The sequence below is a fragment of the Panulirus ornatus genome, chromosome 52, assembly GCF_036320965.1.
Source record: "Panulirus ornatus isolate Po-2019 chromosome 52, ASM3632096v1, whole genome shotgun sequence".
Taxonomy (NCBI): Eukaryota; Metazoa; Arthropoda; class Malacostraca; order Decapoda; family Palinuridae; genus Panulirus; species Panulirus ornatus.
Window position 1 is genome coordinate 10,690,965 of NC_092275.1, and position 22,220 is coordinate 10,713,184.

Below are 22,220 nucleotides of genomic sequence, written 5' to 3' on the forward strand. Positions count from 1 at the left end.
TATTATTTTGCTTTGTCGCTGTCTCCCGCGTTTGCGAGGTAGCGCAAGGAAACAGACGAAAGAAATGGCCCAACCCACCCCCATACACAATATATACACACACACGTCTACACACGCAAATATACATACCTATACATCTCAATGTACACATATATATACATACACAGACACATACATATATACCCATGCACACAATTCACACTGTCTGCCCCCATTCACTCCCATCGCCACCTCGCCACACATGGTATACCTTCCCCCTCCCCCCTCATGTGTGCAAGGTGGCACTAGGAAAAGACAACAAAGGCCCCATTTGTTCACACTCAGTCTCTAGCTGCCACGCAAAAATGCCCGAAACCACAGCTCCCTTTCCACATCCAGGCCCCACACAACTTTCCATGGTTTACTCCAGACGCTTCACATGCCCTGATTCAATCCACTGACAGCAAGTCAACCACGGTATACCATCGATCCAATTCACTCTATTCCTTGCCCTCCTTTCACCCTCCTGCATGTTCAGGCCCCGATCACACAAAATCTTTTTCACTCCATCTTTCCACCTTCAATTTGGTCTCCCACTTCTCCTCGTTCCCTCCACCTCCGACACATATATCCTCTTGGTCAATCTTTCCTCACTCATTCTCTCCATGTGCCCAAACCATATCAAAACACCCTCTTCTGCTCTCTCAACCACGCTCTTTTTATTTCCACACATCTCCCTTACCCTTAAATTACTTACTCGATCAAACCACCTCACACCACACATTGTCCTCAAACATCTCATTTCCAGCACATCCAACCTCCTGCGCACAACTCTATCCATAGCCCACGCCTCGCAACCATACAACATTGTTGGAACCACTATTCCTTCAAACATACCCATTTTTGCTTTCCGAGATAATGTTCTCGACTTCCACACATTCTTCAAGGCTCCCAGGATTTTCGCCCCCTCCCCCACCCCATGATTCACTTCTGCTTCCATGGTTCCATCCGCTGCCAGATCCACTCCCAGATATCTAAAACACTTTACTTCCTCCAGTTTTTCTCCATTCAAACTTATCTCCCAACTGACTTGACCCTCAACCCTACTGTACCTAATAACCTTGCTCTTATTCACATTAACTCTTAACTTTCTTCTTTCACACACTTTACCAAACTCAGTCACCAGCTTCTGCAGTTTCTCACATGAATCAGCCACCAGCGCTGTATCATCAGCGAACAACAACTGGCTCACTTCCCAAGCTCTCTCATCCACAACAGACTTCATACTTGCCCCTCTTTCCAAAACTCTTGCATTCACCTCCCTAACAACCCCATCCATAAACAAATTAAACATTCCATGGAGACATCACACATCCCTGCCGCAAACCTACATTCAATGAGAACCAATCACTTTCCTCTCTTCCTACACGTACACATGCCTTACATCCTCGATAAAAACTTTTCACTGCTTCTAACAACTTGCCTCCCACACCATATATTCTTAATACCTTCGACAGAGCATCTCTATCAACTCTGTCATATGCCTTCTCCAGATCCATAAATGCTACATACAAATCCATTTGCTTTTCTAAGTATTTCTCACATACATTCTTCAAAGCAAACACCTGATCCACACATCCTCTACCACTTCTGAAACCACACTGCTCTTCCCCAATCTGATGCTCTGTACATGCCTTCACCCTCTCAATCAATACCCTCCCATATAATTTACCAGGAATACTCAACAAACTTATACCTCTGTAATTTGAGCACTCACTCTTATCCCCTTTGCCTTTAAACAATGGCACTATGCAAGCATTCCGCCAATCCTCAGGCACCTCACCATGAGTCATTCATACATTAAATAACCTTACCAACCAGTCAACAATACAGTCACACCCTTTTTTAATAAATTCCACTGCAATACCATCCAAACCTGCTGCCTTGCTGGCTTTCATCTTCCATAAAGTTTTTCTACCTCTTCTCTGTTTACCAAATCATTTTCCCTAACCCTCTCACTTTGCACACCACCTCGACCAAAACACCCTATATCTGCCACTCTATCATCAAACACATTCAACAAACCTTCAAAATGCTCACTCCATCTCCTTCTCACATCACCACTACTTGTTATCACCTCCCCATTTGCGCCCTTCACTGAAGTTCCCATTTGCTCCCTTGTCTTACGCACTTTATTTACCCCCTTCCAGAACATCTTTTTATTCTCCCTAAAATTTAATGATACTCTCCCACCCCAACTCTCATTTGCCCTCTTTTTCAACTCTTGCACCTTTCTCTTGACCTCCTGTCTCTTTCTTTTATACATCTCCCACTCAATTGCATTTTTTCCCTGCAAAAATCGTCCAAATGCCTCTCTCTTCTCTTTCACTAATAATCTTACTTCTTCATCCCACCACTCACTACCCTTTCTAATCAACCCACCTCCCACTCTTCTCATGCCACAAGCATCTTTTGCGCAATCCATCACTGATTTCCTAAATACATCCCATTCCTCCCCCACTCCCCTTACTTCCATTGTTCTCACCTTTTTCCATTCTGTATTCAGTCTCTCCTGGTACTTCCTCACACAAGTCTCCTTCCCAAGCTCACTTACTCTCACCACCCTCTTCACCCCAACATTCACTCTTCTTTTCTGAAAACCCATACAAATCTTCACCTTAGCCTCCACAAGATAATGATCAGACATCCCTCCAGATGCACCTCTCAGCACATTAACATCCAAAAGTCTCTCTTTCGCGCGCCTCTCAATTAACACGTAATCCAATAACGCTCTCTGGCCATCTCTCCTACTTACATACGTATACTTATGTATATCTCGCTTTTTAAACCAGGTATTCCCAATCACCAGTCCTTTTTCAGCACATAAATCTACAAGTTCTTCACAATTTCCATTTACAACACTGAACACCCCATGTATACCAATAATTCCCTCAACTGCCACATTACTCACCTTTGCATTCAAATCACCCATCACTATAACCCGGTCTCGTGCATCAAAACCACTAACACACTCATTCAGCTGCTCCCAAAACACTTGCCTCTCATGATCTTTCTTCTCATGCCCAGGTGCATATGCACCAATAATCACCCATCTCTCTCCATCAAGTTTCAGTTTTACCAATATTAATCGAGAATTTACTTTCTTACATTCTATCACATACTCCCACAACTCCTGTTTCAGGATATACATAAGATATACATAAGTATACATATGTAAGTAGGAGAGATGGCCAGATAGTGTTATTGGATTATGGGTTAATTGATAGGCGTGCAAAAGAGAGACTTTTGGATGTTAATGTGCTGAGAGGTGCAACTGGAGGGATGTCTGATCATCATCTTGTGGAGACGAAGGTGAAGATTTGTTGAGGTTTTCAGAAAAGATGAGAGAATGTTGGGGTGAAGAGAGTGGTGAGAGTCTGTGAGCTTGGGAAGGAGACTTATGCGAGGAAGTACCAGGAGATACTGAGCATAGAATGGAAAAAGGTGAGAGCAAAGGACGTAAGGGGAGTGGGGGAGGAATGGGATGTAATTAGGGTAGCAGTGTTCGCTTGCGCAAAAGATGCTTATGGCATGAGAAGCGTGGGATAAAGAAGTAAGATTATTAGTAAAAGAGAAAAGAGTGGCATTTGGAAGAGTTTAGCAGGCAAATAGTGCAAATGACTGCAAAAAGTATAAAAGAAAGAGGGAGGAGGTCAAGAGAAAGGTGCAAGAGGTGAAAAAGTGGGCAAATGAAAGTTGGGGTGAGAGAGTATCATAAATATTAGGGGATAGGGGAGAAAGAATACTTCCCACGCATTCCTCACATGTCGTACAAGGCGACTAAAGGGGATGGGAGCGTGGGGCTAGAAACCCTCCCCTCCTTGTAATTTAACTTTCTAAACGGGAAAACAGAAGAAGGAGTCACGCGGGGAGTGCTCATCCTCCTCGAGGGCTCAGATTGGGGTGTCTAAATGTGTGTGGATGTAACCAAGATGAGAAAAAAGGAGAGATAGGTAGTATGTTTGAGGAAAGGAACATGGATGTTTTGGCTCTGAGTGAAACGAAGCTCAAAGGTAAAGGGGAAGAGTGGTTTGGGAATGTCTTGGGAGTAAAGTCAGGGGTTAGTGAGAGGACAAGAGCAAGGGAAGGAGTAGCACTACTCCTGAAACAGGAGTTGTGGGAGTATGTGATAGAGTGTAAGAAAGTAAACTCTACATTGATATGGGTAAAACTGAAAGTTGATGGAGAGAGATGGGTGATTATTGGTGCATATGCACCTGGGCATGAAAAGAAAGATCATGAGAGGCAAGTGTTTTGGGAGCAGCTGAATGAGTGTGTTTGTGGTTTTCATGCATGAGACTGGTTTAAAGTGATGGGTGATTTGAATGCAAAGGTGAGTAATGTGACAGTTGAGGGAATAATTGGTATACATGGGATGTTTAGTGTTGTAAATGGAAATGGTGAAGAGCTTGTAGATTTATGTGCGGAAAAAGGACTTGTGATCGGGAATACCTGGTTTAAAAAGAGAGATTTATTATATTTATTTATCATTTTGCTTTGTTGCTGTCTCCCACCTTAGTGAGGTAGCGCAAGGAAACAGACGAAAGAATGGCCCAACCCACCCACATACACATGTATATACATACATGTCCACACACGCAAATATACATACCTATACATCTCAATGTACACATATATATACACACAGACATATACATATATACACATGTACATAATTCATACTGTCTGCCTTTATTTGTTCCCATCACCACCTCGCCACACATGGAATAACAACCCCCTCCCCCTCATGTGTGCAAGGTAGCGCTAGGAAAAGACACCAAAGGCCCCATTCGTTCACACTCAGTCTCTAGCTGTCATGTAATAATGCACCGAAACCACAGCTCCCTTTCCACATCCAGGCCCCACACAACTTTACATGGTTTACCCCAGACGCTACACATGCCCTGGTTCAATCCACTGACAGCACGTCGACCCCGGTATAAAACATTGTTCCAATTCACTCTCTTCCATGCACGCCTCTCACCCTCCTGCATGTTCAGGCCCCGATCACTCAAAATCTTTTTCACTCCATCTTTCCACCTCCAATTTGGTCTCGCACTTCTCCTCGTTCCCTCCACCTCTGACACATATATCCTCTTGGTCAATCTTTCCTCACTCATTCTCTCCATGTGGCCACGATCAAACCACCTCACACAACATATTGTCCTCAAACATCTCATTTCCAGCACATCCACCCTCCTGCAAAACAACTCTATCCATAGCCCACGCCTCGCAACCATACAACATTGCTGGAACCACTATTCCTTCAAACATACCCATTTTTGCTTTCCGAGATAATGTTCTCGACTTCCACACATTCTTCAAGGATCCCAGAATTTTCACCCCCTCCCCCACCCTATGATTCACTTCCGCATCCATGGTTCCATCCGCTGCCAGATCTACTCCCAGATATCTAAACACTTTACTTCCTCCAGTTTTTCTCCATTCAAACTTACCTCCCAATTGACTTGTACCTAATAACCTTCCTCTTATTCACATTTATTCTTAACTTTCTTCTTTCACACACTTTACCAGCTTCTGCAGTTTCTTACATGAATCAGCCACCAGCGCTGTATCATCAGCGAACAACAACTGACTCACTTCCCAAGCTCTCTCATCCACAACAGACTTCATACTTGACCCTCTTTCCAAAACCCTTGCATTCACCTCCCTAACAACCCCATCCATAAACAAATTAAACAACTACGGAGACATCACACACCCCTGCCGCAAACCTACATTCACTGAGAACCAATCACTTTCCTCTCTTCCTACACATACACATGCCTTACATCCTCGATAAAAACTTTTCACTGCTTCTAACAACTTGCCTCCCACACCATATGTTCTTAAAACCTTCCACAGAGCATCTCGATCAACTCTATCATATGCCTTCTCCAGATCCATAAATGCTACATACAAATCCATTTGTTTTTCTAAGTATTTCTCACATACATTCTTCAAAGCAAACACCTGATCCACACATCCTCTACCACTTCTGAAACCACACTGCTCTTCCCCAATCTGATGCTCTGTACATGCCTTCACCCTCTCAATCAATATATATTATTTATATTTTTTTTTATTATACTTTGTCGCTGTCTCCCGCGTTTGCGAGGTAGCGCAAGGAAACAGACGAAAGAAATGGCCCAACCCCCCCCCCATACACATGTATATACATACGTCCACACACGCAAATATACATACCTACACAGCTTTCCATGGTTTACCCCAGACGCTTCACATGCCTTGCTTCAATCCACTGACAGCACGTCAACCCCGGTATACCACATCGCTCCAATTCACTCTATTCCTTGCCCTCCTTTCACCCTCCTGCATGTTCAGGCCCCGATCACACAAAATCTTTTTCACTCCATCTTTCCACCTCCAATTTGGTCTCCCTCTTCTCCTTGTTCCCTCCACCTCCGACACATATATCCTCTTGGTCAATCTTTCCTCACTCATCCTCTCCATGTGCCCAAACCACTTCAAAACACCCTCTTCTGCTCTCTCAACCACGCTCTTTTTATTTCCACACATCTCTCTTACCCTTACGTTACTCACTCGATCAAACCACCTCACACCACACATTGTCCTCAAACATCTCATTTCCAGCACATCCATCCTCCTGCGCACAACTCTATCCATAGCCCACGCCTCGCAACCATACAACATTGTTGGAACCACTATTCCTTCAAACATACCCATTTTTGCTTTCCGAGATAATGTTCTCGACTTCCACACATTCTTCAAGGCCCCCAGGATTTTCGCCCCCTACCCCACCCTATGATCCACTTCCGCTTCCATGGTTCCATCCGCTGCCAGATCCACTCCCAGATATCTAAAACACTTTACTTCCTCCAGTTTTTCTCCATTCAAACTCACCTCCCAATTGACTTGACCCTCAAACCTACTGTACCTAATAACCTTGCTCTTATTCACATTTACTCTTACCTTTCTTCTTCCACACACTTTTCCAAACTCAGTCACCAGCTTCTGCAGTTTCTCACATGAATCAACCACCAGCGCTGTATCATCAGCGAACAACAACTGACTCACTTCCCAAGCTCTCTCATCCCCAACAGACTTCATACTTGCCCCTCTTTCCAAAACTCTTGCATTTACCTCCCTAACAACCCCATCCATAAACAAATTAAACAACCATGGAGACATCACACACCCCTGCCGCAAACCTACATTCACTGAGAACCAATCACTTTCCTCTTCCTACACGTACACATCCCTTACATCCTCGATAAAAACTTTTCACTGCTTCTAACAACTTTCCTCCCACACCATATATTCTTAATACCTTCCACAGAGCATCTCTATCAACTCTATCATATGCCTTCTCCAGATCCATAAATGCCACATACAAATCCATTTGCTTTTCTAAGTATTTCTCACATACATTCTTCAAAGCAAACACCTGATCCACACATCCTCTACCACTTCTGAAACCACACTGCTCTTCCCCAATCTGATGCTCTGTACATGCCTTCACCCTCTCAATCAATACCCTCCCATATAATTTACCAGGAATACTCAACAAACTTAATTTGAGCACTCACTCTTATCCCCTTTGCCTTTGTACAATGGCACTATGCACGCATTCCGCCAATCCTCAGGCACCTCACCATGAGTCATACATACATTAAATAACCTTACCAACCAGTCAACAATACAGTCACCCCCTTTTTTAATAAATTCCACTGCAATACCATCCAAACCTGCTGCCTTGCCGGCTTTCATCTTCCGCAAAGCTTTCACTACCTCTTCTCTGTTTACCAAATCATTTTCCCTAACCCTCTCACTTTGCACACCACCTCGACCAAAACACCCTATATCTGCCACTCTATCATCAAACACTTTCAACAAACCTTCAAAATACTCACTCCATCTCCTTCTCACATCACCACTACTTGTTATCACCTCCCCATTTGCGCCCTTCACTGAAGTTCCCATTTGCTCCCTTGTCTTACGCACTTTATTTACCTCCTTCCAGAACATCTTTTTATTCTCCCTAAAATTTAATGATACTCTCAATCAATACACTCCCATATAATTTACCAAGAATACTCAACAAACTTATACCTCTGTAATTTGAGTACTCACTCTTATCCCCTTTGCCTTTGTACAATGGCACTATGCAAGCATTCCGCCAATCCTCAGGCACCTCACCGCGAATCATACATACATTAAATAACCTTACCAACCAGTCAACAATACAGTCACACCCTTTTTTAATAGATTCCACTGCAATACCATCCAAACCTGCTGCCTTGCTGGCTTTCATCTTCCGCAAAGCTTTTACTACCTCTTCTCTATTTACCAAATAATTTTCCCTAACCCTCTCACTTTGTACACCACCTCGACCAAAACACCCTATATCTGCCACTCTATCATCAAACACATTCAACAAACCTTCAAAATACTCACTCCATCTCCTTCTCACATGACCACTACTTTTTATCACCTCCCCATTAGCCCCCTTCACTGAAGTTCCCATTTGTTCCCTATGTCTTACGCACTTTATTTACCTCCTTCCAAAACATCTTTTTATTCTCCCTAAAATATAATGATACTCTCCCACCCCAACTCTCATTTGCCCTCTTTTTCACCTCTTGCACCTTTCTTTTGACCTCCTGTCTCTTTCTTTTATACCTCTCCCACTCATTTGCATTTTTCCCTGCAAAAGTGTCCAAATGCCTCTCTCTTCTCTTTCACTAATAATCTTACTTCTTCATCCCATCACTCACTACCTTTTCTAATCAACCCACCTCCCACTCTTCTCATGCCACAAGCATCTTTTATGCAAGCCATCACTGATTCCCTAAATACATCCCATTCCTCCCCCACTCCCCTTACCTCCTTTGTTCTCACCTTTTTCCATTCTGTACTCAGTCTCTCCTGGTACTTCCTCACACAAGTCTCCTTCCCAAGCTCACTTACTCTCACCACCCTCTTCACCCCAACATTCTCTCTTCTTTTCTGAAAACCCCCACAAATCTTCACCTTCGCTTCCACAAGATAATGATCAGACATCCGTCCAGTTGCACCTCTCAGCACATTAACATCCAAAAGTCTCTCTTTCGTGCGTCATTACAATTAACACATAATCCAATAACGCTCTCTGGCCATCTCTCTTACTTACATACGTATACTTATGTATATCTCGCTTCTTAAACCAGGCATTCCCAATCACCAGTCCTTTTTCAGCACATAAATCTACAAGCTCTTCACCATTTCCACTTACAACACTGAACACTCCATGTATACCAATTATACACAAGTATACGTATGTAAGTAGGAGAGATGGCCAGAGAGCGTTATTGGGTTATGTGTTAATTGATAGGCACGTGAAAGAGAGACTTTTGGATGTTAATGTGCTGAGAGGTGCAACTGGAGTGATGTCTGATCATTATCTTGTGGAGGCAAAGGTGAAGATTTGTAGAAGTTTTAAGAAAAGAAGAGAGAATGTTGGGGTGAAGAGAGTGGTGAGAGTAAGTGAGCTTGGGAAGGAGACTTGTGTGAGGAAGTACCAGGAGAGACTGAATACAGAATGGAAAAAGGCAAAAACAAAGGAGGTAAGGGGAGTGGGGAGGAATGGGATGTATTTAGGGAAGCAGTGATGGCTTGCGCAAAAGATGCTTGTGGCATGAGAAGCGTCGGAGGTGGGTTGATTAGAAAGGGTAGTGAGTGGTGGGATGAAGAAGATTATTAGTGAAAGACAAGAGAGAGACGTTTGGACGATTTTTGCAGGGAAATAATGCAAATGAGTGGGAGATGTATAAAAGAAAGAGGCAGGAGGTCAAGAGAAAGGTGCAAGAGGTGAAAAAGAGGGCAAATGAAAGTTGGGGTGAGAGAGTATCATTAAATTTTAGGGAGAATAAAAAGATGTTTTGGAAGGAGGTAAATAAAGTGCTTAAGACAAGGGAACAAATGGGAACTTCAGTGAAGGGGGCTAATGGGGAGGTGATAAAAAGTAGTGGTGATGTGAGAAGGAAATGTAGTGAGTATTATGAAGGTCTGTTCAATGTGTTTGATGATAGAGTGGCAGATATAGGGTGTTTTGGTCGAAGTGGTGTGCAAAGTGAGAGGGTTAGGGAAAATGATTTGGTAAACAGAGAAGAGGTAGTAAAAGCTTTGCAGAAGATGAAAGCCGGCAAGGCAGCAGGTTTGGATGGTATTGTAGTGGAATTTATTAAAAAAGGGTGTGACTGTATTGTTGACTGGTTGGTAAGGTTATTTAATGTATGCATGATTCGCGGTGAGGTGCCTGAGGATTGGCAGAATTCTTGCACAGTGCCATTGTACAAAGGCAAAGGGGTGAGTGCTCAAACTACAGAGGTACAAGTTTGTTGAGTATTCCTGGTAAATTATATGGGAGGGTATTGATTGAGAGGGTGAAGGCATGTACAGAGCATCAAATTGGGGAAGAGCAGTGTGGTTTCAGAAGTGGTAGAGGATGTGTGGATCAGGTGTTTGCTTTGAAGAATGTATGTGAGAAATACTTAGAAAAGCAAATGGATTTGTATGTAGCATTTATGGATCTGGAGAAGGCATATGATAAGAGATGACAGATATGCTCTGTGGAAGGTATTAAGAATATATGGTGTGGGAGGCAAGTTGTTAGAAGCAGTGAAAAGTTTTTATTGAGGATGTAAGGGATGTGTGCGTGTAGGAAGAGAGGAAAGTGACAGATTCTCAGTGAATGTAGGTTTGCGGCAGGGGTGTGTGATGTCTCCATGGTTGTTTAACTTGTTTATGGATGGGGTCGTTAGGGAGGTGAATGCAAGAGTTTTGGAAAGAGGGGCAAGCATGCAGCCTGTTGTGGATGAGAGAGCTTGGGAAGTGAGTCAGTTGTTATTCGCTGATGATACAGCGCTCGTGGCTGATTCATGTGAGAAACTGCAGAAGCTGGTGACTGAGTTTGGTAAAGTGTGTGAAAGAAGAAAGTTGAGAGTAAATGTGAATAAGAGTAAGGTTATTAGGTACAGTAGGGTTGAGGGTCAAGTCAAATGGGAGGAAAGTTTGAATGGAGAAAAACTGGAGGAAGTGAAGTGTTTTAGATATCTGGGAGTGGATTTGGCAGCGGATGGAACCATGGAAGCGGAAGTAAATCATAGGGTGGGGGAGGGGGTGAAAATTCTCGAAAATTATCTCGGAAAGCAAAAATGGGTATGTTTGAAGGAATAATGGTCTATGGGCTATGCATAGAGTTGTGCGCAGGAGGGTGGATGTGCTGGAAATGAGATGCTTGAGGACAATAAGTGGTGTGAGGTGGTTTGATCGATTAAGTAATTATAGGGTAAGAGATATGTGTGGTAATAAAAAGAGTGTGGTTGAGAGAGCAGAAGAGGGTGTTTTGAAATGGTTTGGTCACATGGAGAGAATGAGTGAGGAAAGATTGACCAAGAGGATATATGTGTCAGAGGTGGAGGGAACGAGGAGAAGTGTGAGACCAAATTAGAGGTGGAAAGATGGAGTGATAAAGATTTTGAGTGATCAGGATCTGAACATGCAGGAGGGTGAAAGGCATGCAAGGAATAGAGTGAATTGGAATGATGTGGTATACGGGGGTTGACGTGCTGTCAATGGATTGAACCAGGGTATGTGAAGCGTTTGGGGTAAACCATGGAATGTTCTGTGGGGCTTGTATGTGGAAAGGGAGCTGTGGTTTCGGTGCATTATTACATGACAGCTAGAGACTGAGTGTGAACGAATGGGGCCTTTGTTGTCTTTTCCTAGCACTACCTCACACACATGAGGGAGGAGGGGGTTGTTATTCCATGTGTGGCGAGGTGGCGATGGGATGAATAAAGGCAGACAGTATGAATTATGTACATGTGTATATATGTATATGTCTGTGTGTGTATATATATGTATACATTGAGATACATAGGTATGTATATTTGCGCGTGTGGACGTGTATGTATATACATGTGTATGTGGGTGGGTTTGGCTGTTCTTTCGTCTGTTTCCCTGCGCTACCTCGCTAACGCAGGAGACAGCGACAAAGCAAAATTAAATAATATAATAAAAAAAGATGTTTTGGAAGGAGGTAAATAAAGTGCGTAAGACAAAAGAACAAATGAGAACATCGGTGAAGGGGGCTAATGGAGAGGTGATAAAAAGTAGTGGTGGTGTGAGGAGATGGAATGAGCATTTTGAAGGTTTGTTGAATGTGTTTGATGACAGAGTGGCAGATATAGGGTGTTTTGGCCGAGGTGGTGTGCGAAGTGAAAGGGTTAGGGAGAATAATTTGGTAAACAGAGAAGAGTTAGTAAAAGCTTTGCGGAAGATGAAAGCCAGCAAGGCAGCGGGTTTCGATGATATTGCAGTGGAATCTATTAAAAAAAAGAAGGTGACTGTGTTGTTGATTGGTTGGTAAGGATATTTAATGTATGTATTACTCATGGTGAGATGCCTGAGGATTGGCGGAGTGCATGCATAGCGCCATTGTATAAAGGCAAAGGGGATAAAGGTGAGTGCTCAAATTACAGAGGTATACGTGTAGGAAGAGAGGAAAGTGATTGGTTCTCAGTGAATGTAGGTTTGCGGCAGGGGTGTGTGATGTTTCCATGGTTGTTTAATTTGTTTATGGATAGGGTTGTTAGGGAGGTGAATGCAAGAGTTTTGGAAAGAGGGGCAAGTATGCAGTCTGTTGTGGATGAGAGAGCTTGGGAAGTGAGTCAGTTGTTGTTCGCTGATGATACAGCGCTGGTGGCTGATTCATGAGAGAAACTGCAGAAGCTGGTGACTGAGTTTGGTAAAGTGTGTGAAAGAAGAAAGTTGAGAGTAAATGTGAATAAGACCAAGTTTATTAGGTACAGTAGGGTTGAGGGTCAAGTCAATTGGGAGGTAAGTTTGAATGGAGAAAAACTGGAGGAAGTGAAGTGTTTTAGATATCTGGGAGTGGATTTGGCAGCGGATGGAACCATGGAAGCAGAAGTGAATCATAGGGTGGGGGAGGGGGCGAAAATCCTGGGAGCCTTGAAGAATGCGTGGAAGTCGAGAACATTATCTCGGAAAGCGAAAAATGGGTATGTTTGAGGGAATAGTGGTTCCAACAATGTTGTATGGTTGCGAGGCGTGGGCTATGGATAGAGTTGTGTGCAGGAGGGTGGATGTGCTGGAAATGAGATGTTTGAGGGCAATATGTGGTGTGAGGTGGTTTGATCGAGTAAGTAATAATAGGGTAAGAGAGATGTGTGGTAATAAAAAGAGTGTGGTTGAGAGAGCAGAAGAGGGTGTTTTGAAATGGTTTGGTCACATGGAAAGAATGAGTGAGGAAAGGTTGAAAAAGAGGATATATGTGTCAGAGGTGGAGGGAACAAGAAGTGGGAGACCAAATTGGAGGTGGAAAGAAGGAGTGAAAAAAATTTTGAGTGATCGAGGCCTGAACATGCAAGAGGGTGAAAGGCGTGCAAGGAATAGAGTGAATTGGAACGATGCGGTATACCGGGGTTGACGTGCTGTCAATGGATTGAACCAGGGCATGTGAAGCGTCTGGGGTAATCCATGGAAAGTTCTGTGGGGCCTGGATGTGGAAAGGGAGCTGTGGTTTCGGTGCATTATACATGACAGCTAGAGACTGAGTGTGAACAAATGGGGCCTTTGTTGTCTTTTCCATCACTACCTCGCACACATGAGGGGGGAGGGGGTTGTTATTTCATTTGTGGCAGGGTGGCGATGGGAATGAATAAAGGTAGACAGTATGAATTATGTACATGTGTATGTATGTATATGTCTGTGTGTGTATATATATGTATACGTTGAGATGTATAGGTATGTATATTTGTGTGTGTGGATGTGTATGTATATACATGTGTATGTGGATGGGTTGGGCCATTCTTTCGTCTGTTTCCTTGCGCTACCTTGCTAACGCAGGAGACAGCGACAAAGCAAAATAAACGTTTGTGGAGTATTCTTGGGAAATTATATGGGAGAGTATTGATTGAGAGGGTGAAGGCATGTACAGAGCTCTCTTAACCACACTCTTTTTATTAACACACATCTCTCTTACCCTCTCATTACTTACTCGATCAAACCACCTCACACCAAATATTGTCCTCAAACATTTCATTTCTAACATGTCCACCCTCCTATGCAAAACCTTATCTGTAGCCCAACCTCATAACCTCAGCTAGCATAAAGAAAATAAACTGGTATATGTGAGATTCAGTATTATTTGAATGCAAAGGGAATGAATTGCAGAGTGGAAGAGTAGGTAAAACATAATACTTGAGGTAGTTTAGCCATGTGGAAAGAATGGGAGGTGGGGAGATTACCAGCAGAGTGTATAATAGCACAACTGAAGTGGTTGTTATGAGAGGAAGATCATCTGTAACATGGAAAAATAGAGTAGAAGGGCCCTGGAGGGAGGGAAGTGGGGTAAGAATGTGTGGAATGGTGTATGCAAGGGAGGTATTTAAGGACAGACATAAGTGTTGACTCTTTTGCTGCAGCAATTCTCTTGATGGGAGTTCCTAGAGGGAATGGCTATCAGAGATATTGATGGACAGATAATGAATAATATTTTATGTTTAGTTACAAATCACTGCCACTTGTGTTCCGTCCTCTGCCTAATGGCTAGAAAAGCTACCACTTAAAGAAAGGCATTTTACAATATTGTACTTTAATTTTGATTATAAACTGTGGTACAGGGTCCAGTAATAATAAAAGTAACCACTTAAAGAAAGGCATTTTCCAATACTGTACTTCGATTTTGATTATAAACTGTGGTACAGGGTCCAGTAATAATTTATTCATGCAAAACTAACCTTTTATATCTGGTACAGATTTAGCCAGAAATTGAGAGTAACTACCAGCTGGGCCTAAAACCTTTGGACATAGTTCCTGTCTCAAATTTCAAAAACTAATACTAGAGGTGAAGTATATGAAATAAACAAATGATATAAACTTTTCTTTACATGAAAGTTTCACCTTGCTGAAGGTATAATATTGTATTACCCTGCAAGGGGGCCCTGCCCCCAGTGCTCACAGTGCGTCAATGGATAAAGTGTGGGACTGCTATAATAAAGGGCCAACAGCGATCCATCCCTTGGACCATGACTTGGGAGGGGGTGATCTTCATGTGCTACCTCTCTCCATTGTTGACCTTGTGAGGAAAACAGTCTCTACAAAATAGATAACCACTCTTACCTTTAGAAAATGAGTGATGGAGCTACATATCTACTGAGATTACAGCCAACTTCAGTGGGAAAGAACCTACAACAGCACCTGAAGGTTGATTGACTGATGCCCCTACACCACAAGGACAATAACAGTGTTTTGAATAAATGGTGTTGCACTGGAGTTGGGGAGCATCCCTTATCAACAGTCTTTGTACATGACCTGATCATACTGTTTCTCTGTTTTCCAAAAATTCATACATACTTTCTATCTAACATTATTATCAAAGATCAAGTCTGTTATTACCTAAATGAACTCCATGGAGAGGGAGCTTTACACTTATGGGGCTACATCCCTTGAATATTCTCTACTACTATACTTCTTAAATCTATGTATGCTGTCTGCATTAACCATGTCCACAGTCCTTTTCTTCCATTATTCCACCATCATTATATCACAAAAGTACTTCTTAAATCTTTTCAACAAGCTTCTTTCTTAATTTCACATTTTGGTCCCTTGTTCATTCTATCCCTACACCTACAGGAAAACTTCTTACTGTCTACATCATCAATCTGTTTTAAAAATTCTTTGTTTTCCTCCCAAGGACCTTCTCTTACAGTTTTCTTTGTGCTTCTTTAGGTAAGGTAGCCAAACCTGAAAAGTGTATTCAGAGTTTGGCCTCATGCAGGATACAAACAGCTTGCCAAATATTTCTTTGTCCATTTACTTGAAAGCCATTTTAATATTTGCCAGCACACAGTTTGTCTCCTTAACCATTCTCCAAATGTAGGACTTGGGCAACAGGTTATGGACGATGTTCACACCTGTCTCTCTAACATACAGGACCATGAAGCTCATTTACTGTAAGATAATAATCATAGTGAGGCCTTCTTTCACTCTGTTCCATCCATGTTACTTTACATTTGCTCAGAGTGAATTTCATCTATCATGTATCAGACCAACTTTGGGGTCTGTCAAGGTCCTCTTGAAAGTTGATGCTATTCTCCTTGTTTTTCACTTCTTTCAATAACAGATATGACAGGCTACATAAGTTTTTGAAATCTACAATCCAGTAACCATCCATACAAAACAGTCACAGAAAAAATAACTTACATAATATATAAAGTATTGTGAAAGCTATACAACAAAATGATATAACTGCAAAAGCACATTTACAATAACTTACAGAATAAATGTATGTATGAAACACAAAACTTATCCCTGGGGATAGGGGAGAAAGAATACTTCCCACGTATTCCCTGCGTGTCGTAGAAGGCGACTAAAAGGTAAGGGAGCGGGGGGCTGGAAATCCTCCCCTCTCGTTTTTTTTTAATTTTCCAAAAGAAGGGACAGAGAAGGGGGCCAGGTGAGGATATTCCCTCAAAGGTCCAGTCCTCTGTTCTTAAGGCTACCTCACTAATGCGGGAAATGGCGAATAGTATGAGAAAAAAAAAAAAAAAAAACTATATATAACTCTGTATCTATATAATCACATACCCACCACATGTTTGTAATATCAATCAAAGGAGTATTGTGGCATAAAATGACATCATTCCTATAATCTATCCTATCTAAAGAAGAATCTAGTAATGAATCAGAGTACATATAAATCCCCTCATACCCCCACTCTGTCAAAAATTATGAAGAGTAAAGTCATAAAAAGCCATACATTTTCTTTCTTTTCTTTCATACTTGTTCACTATTTCCTGCATTTACAAGGCAGTGCTAAGAACAGCCAAAGAAAATGGTCTCATTTACTGGCAACCAATCTCTAGCTGTCATGAATAATGCACTAAAACCACAACCTGTCTAAAACCAGGCCCCCACATACCTTGTTATAGTTTTCCTTGACTATTTTACATACCATGGATCAGCCCACTGACAGCATATCATCCCTTGTACACCAAATCACTCCAATTCACTCTAAACCTTGCAAACCTCATACCTTTATGTATATTCAATTGGGATTGATTAAAGCATCTTTCATTCCAAACTTTTGCTTCCTCCTTGGTTTCTCCCTTTTCCTGTTCCCTCCACTTTTGACTTGTATACTCACAGTCATCCTCTTCTCACACAGTATCCAAACTATTTCAGCACTTCCTCTTCCGCTCTCTTTTGCATATACCTCTTACTACTACACCTTTCTCTTACCCTTTCTCTTATGCATACACCTTTTACTACTACACCTTTCTCTTACCCTAACATTTCTCACTCACTCAACACCTCATATTGTCCTCAAAATTTTTTTCTTTCAAACACATCCACCCAATTTTGTACTATTAAGTTATCTAGAGCACATGCCATGCATCCACAAAACAGGTAATGCTGCAGGCATATAATGGGTGGTTCAAGAGTACCTATTCTGTTTACATTTTCAGAAGTCAATAAAGAACTAACCCCATATCTATTCATACGTATCTTGTCAATATCATCTGAGGTTAGAGATGAAACTTACATATCCCATTTCTTTTTCATTCTAATAGTTAGAGGAATCCAATCCTAGTTAGTCCGGTGATACCATGTATGTTCATTTTGTGGAATGGTGTAATTACATACCCATCAAAGGTGGGAAAGCTATCACGGGTTTCATAAAGAAAATAAGGAAGATGATGGGTTTATGAGGCATCACACTGAACTTCCTAAAGTGTCCTACAGTCACATGGATAATAAAACAAAAAATTACAAATAAAAAGACCATTTTTCAGTCAAATGTTTTCAGAATCGGCTTACCTCTCTTGTGTCAGGGAGGTTCGGTGGTCTACGCTCTGTTCCTCCTTGACCTGATCCTGTACTTCGCGCAGAGTAGTCAGAGGCTATGACAAATTCTGACAAAGTTACATCTGAAGTGCCACCAGATTCCAAAGGGATGTGGTTATCACGGAAGTATTCTAACAGGTCAAATATTGTGGCAAATGACAAGTGCTGAACTCGACATGCACCATCTGGGTTGATGGTCATTCTTAAATGCTGGAAAAAGCAACTGCTGTTAATAGTAGTAATTTTCCAGTAGCCAACCAAGCTGCAGAAACAAATACATGTATAAATCATTTACACTCCCATGCTCTTAAGTGTCACTGCAACAAAAGTTAGTCAGGATCATATTCTTTCATCACAGGAATGAAGACATCTCATCTCTGTGATATAGTAACAATTATCAAACTTGTACTACATTTAGAGTTAATGTGAAGTAGTTACTCAAACATCTATGCTTTAAAAAGAGCTGGATAAACAATACTAGTCCAAGGAGTGCTGAGAAACAACTAACAATGCTGAGAAACAACTAACAAGAAGTTTTTGAGTTTTCAGTCAAATCTCCTCTTAACCTTTTTGTTTCAAAGTTAATAAGTTTAAGTCATCTAACTAGCTCTTATAGGATATGTTTGTCAGTCCAGAAGTCATCTTGTTAGCCCATTGCTTTACTCCCTCAATTCTGCATAAGTCTCTTTTAAAGTAGGGAAACCAATTCAGAATATAATAGTAAAGGTGGGGATGCAATGTTTCATACACCTGAATTTTGAAAACCCCACCAATTAAACCTAGAATTTTGTTCACCTTTCTACCACAGGTTGAGTATCCCTTATCCAAAATGCCTAAGACCAGAAGTGTTTTGGATTATGGAATATTTTGGAATACATCCCATATGTAGTAGAAAGTGAATAAAGGGGACTGAAGTGTGGGACTGGAAACCCTCCCCTTCTTGTATTTCAATCTCTAAAAGAGGAAACAGAAGGAGTCCAGCAGATAGTGCTCACCTTCCTCAAAGGCTCAGATTGGGGTGTCTGAATGTGTGTGGATGTAACCAAGAGAAGAAAGGAGAGATAGATAGTATGTTTGAGAAAAGAAACCTGGATGTTCAGGCTCTGAGTGAAACAAACCTCAAGGGTAAAGGGGAAGGATGGTCTGGAAAAGTCTTAGGAGTAAAGTCAAGGGATGGTGAGAGGTCAAGGGCTAAGGAAGGAGTAGCATTACTCCTGAAGCAGATGTTGTGGGAGTGTGGGATAGTGTAAAGAAGTAAATTCTAGATTGATGTGGGTAAAACTGAAAGTGGATGGAGATGGGTGATTATTTACCTGGTCATGAAAAGAAAGATCTTGAGAGGCAAATGTTTTGGGAGCAGCTGCGTGAGTGTGTCAGCTGAGGGTGCAACTGGTGTATGTGGGGTATTCAGTGTTGTGAATGGAAATGGTGAAGAGCTTGTGGATTTGTGTGCTAAAAAAAGACTGATTGGGAATACCTGGTTTAAAAAGAGAGATATACACAAATATACGTATGTGAGTAGGAGATATGGTCAAAGGGCATTATCAGATTATGTGTTAATTGATAGGCATGAAAAAGAGACTTTTGGATGTTAATGTGCTGAAAGGGGCAGCTGGCAGGATGTCTGATCAATATCCTGTGGAGGTGAAGGTGAAGACTTGGAAAGGTTTTCACAAAAAAGAGAGCACTGGGGAGAAGAGAGTGGTGGGAGTGAGCGAGCTTGGAAAGGAGACTTGCGTGAAGAAATACCAAGAGAGGTTTAGTGTAGAATGGCAAAAGGTGAGAGCAAATGATGTGAGGGGAGTTTGTAAGGATTGGGATGTATTTAAGGAAGCAGTGATGGCATGTGCAAAAGATGTATGTGGTATGAGATGAGAAAGGTGGGAGGTGGGCAGATTAGAAAGGGTACTGAGTTGTGAGACGAAGAAGTAAAGTTGTGAGTGAAAGAAAAAAGAGAGGCATTTGGATGTTACTTGCAAGGAAAGAGTGCAAATAACTGGGAGATGTACAAGAGAAAGTGGCAGGAGGTCAAGAGGAAGGTGCAAGACTCATAAAAGGGAGCAAATGAGAGTTGGGGGAGTGGTTTGGTCCAGAGAGAAGAGGTGGTGAAAGCCTTGCATAAGATGAAATCCAGCAAGGTGGCAGGTTTGGATGGTATTGCAGTTGAATTTATTAAGAAAGGGGTTGACTATGTTGTCGACTGGTTAGTAAGGATACTCAATGTATGTACAGATCATGAATAAGTTCCTAACGATTGGCAGAATGCATGTATAGTGCCATTGTACAAAGGCAAAGGGGATAAAGGTGAGTGTTCAAACTACAAAGGCAAGAGTTTGTTGAGTATTCCTGGAAAATTGTATGGGAGGGTATTGATTGAGAGGGTGAAGGCATGTACAGGTCATCAGATTGGGAAGGATGTGTGGATCAGGTGCGTGCTTTAAAGAATGTACCTAAGAAATACTTAGTAAAACAGATGGATTTATATATAATAGCATTTATGGATCTGGAGAAGGCATATCATAGGGTTGGTGGAGAGGCTTTGGAGAAGGTATTAAGAGTATATGGTTTGGGAGGAAAGCAGAGAGAAGTTTTTATCAAGGATGTAAGGCATGTGTAAGAGTAGGAAGATAGGAGAGTGATTGGTTCCCAGTGAAGGTTGGTCTCCAGCAGGGGGTGTGTGATGTCCCCATGGTTGTTTAATTTGTTTATGGATGGGGTGGTTAGGAAGGTAAATAAAAGAGTTTTGGAGAGGGGGCAAGTATGCAGTCAGTCAGGGACGAGAGGGCCTGGGCAGTGAGTCAGTTGTTGTTCGCTGATGATACAGCACTAGTGGGTAATTTGAGTTCAAAACTGCAGAAGTTGGTGACAGAGTTCGGAAAAGTGTGTGAAAGGAGAAAGTTAAAAGTAAATGTGAATAAGAGCAAGGTTATTAGGTGCAGCAGGGTTGAGGGACAAATTAGTTGAGATGTGATTCTGAATGGAGAAAAATTGGAGGAAGTGAAGTGTTTTAGATATCTGGGCGTGGACTTAGCAGCAAATGGAACCATGGAAGTGGAAGGTAGTCACTGGGGCAAGGGACAATAAAGAATGTGTGGAAAGAGAGGATGCTATCTCAGAGAGCAAAAATGGATATGTTTGAAATAATAGTTTTTTTTTTTTTATTTTTTTAACTATTCGCCATTTCCCACGTTAGCGAGGTAGCGTTAAGAACAGAGGACTGGGCCTTTTTTTGGAATATCCTCACCTGGCCCCCTCAGTTCCTTCTTTTGGAAAATTAAAAAAAAATGAGAGGAGAGGATTTCCAGCCCCCCGCTCCCTCCCCTTTTAGTCGCCTTCTACGACACGCAGGGAATACGTGGGAAGTATTCTTAATCCCCTATCCCCAGGGATAATAGTAGTTTCAACAATATTATAAGGTTGTGCGGCATGGGCTATGGAATAAGGTCGTATGACGGAAGGTGGGTGTGTTGCAAATGTAATGCTTAAGAAGAATATGTGGTGTGAGGTGGTTTGATCAAGTGAGTAATGAAAAGGTAAGAGAGATGTGTGGTAATAAAAAGAGTGTGGTTGAGATGATGAAGAATGTGTGGAAAGAGAGGATGCTATCTCAGAGAGCAAAAATGGATATGTTTGAAATAATCGTAGTTCCAACAATATTATATGGTTGTGAGGCATGGGCTATGGACAGGGTTGCATGGCAGAGGGTGGGTGTGTTGCAAATGTAATGCTTAAGGAGAATATGTGGTGTGGGGTGGTTTGATCAGGTAAGTAATGAAAAGGTTAGAGAGATGTGTGGTAATAAAAAGAGTGTGGTTGAAAGAGCAGAAGAGGGTATGTTGAAAAGCTGAAATGGTTTGGACATATGGAGAGAATGAGAGAGGAAAGGTTGACAAAGAGGATATATGTGTCAGAGGTGGAGGGAACAAGGAGAAGCAGGAGACCAAATTGGTGGTGGAAGGAAGGAGTGAAAAATATTTTGAGTGGTCAGTGCCTAAACATGCTAGAGGGTGAGAGGCATGCAAGGAATAAAGTGAATTGGAAGGATGCAGTATAATGGGGTTAATGTGCTGTCAATGGACAGATCAGGGCATCTGAAACATCTAGGGCAAACCAGAGAAAGGTCTGAGAGGCCTGAAAGTGGGTATGAAATTGTGGTTTTGGTGCATTACACATGACAGCTGAATGTGAACAAATGAGGCCATTTTTGTCTGTTTTCCTGGGGGTACCTTGCTAATGCAGGTGGTGGTGATGCTGTTTCCTGTGGGGTGGGGCAATGCCAGGAATGG

At 42.0% G+C, this 22,220-nt stretch overlaps 1 protein-coding gene across 1 annotated transcript in view; it reads right to left on the bottom strand.

Moving 5' to 3' along the window:
- Positions 1–22,220, bottom strand: part of Lnk (SH2B adapter-like protein Lnk) — a 224,133-nt gene that overhangs the window by 22,045 nt on the left and 179,868 nt on the right. Inside the window, exon 7 of the mRNA XM_071692150.1 lies at positions 17,908–18,144. Within this exon, the coding sequence (XP_071548251.1) occupies positions 17,908–18,144 (237 nt within the window). The remainder of the gene's footprint in view (positions 1–17,907; positions 18,145–22,220) is intronic.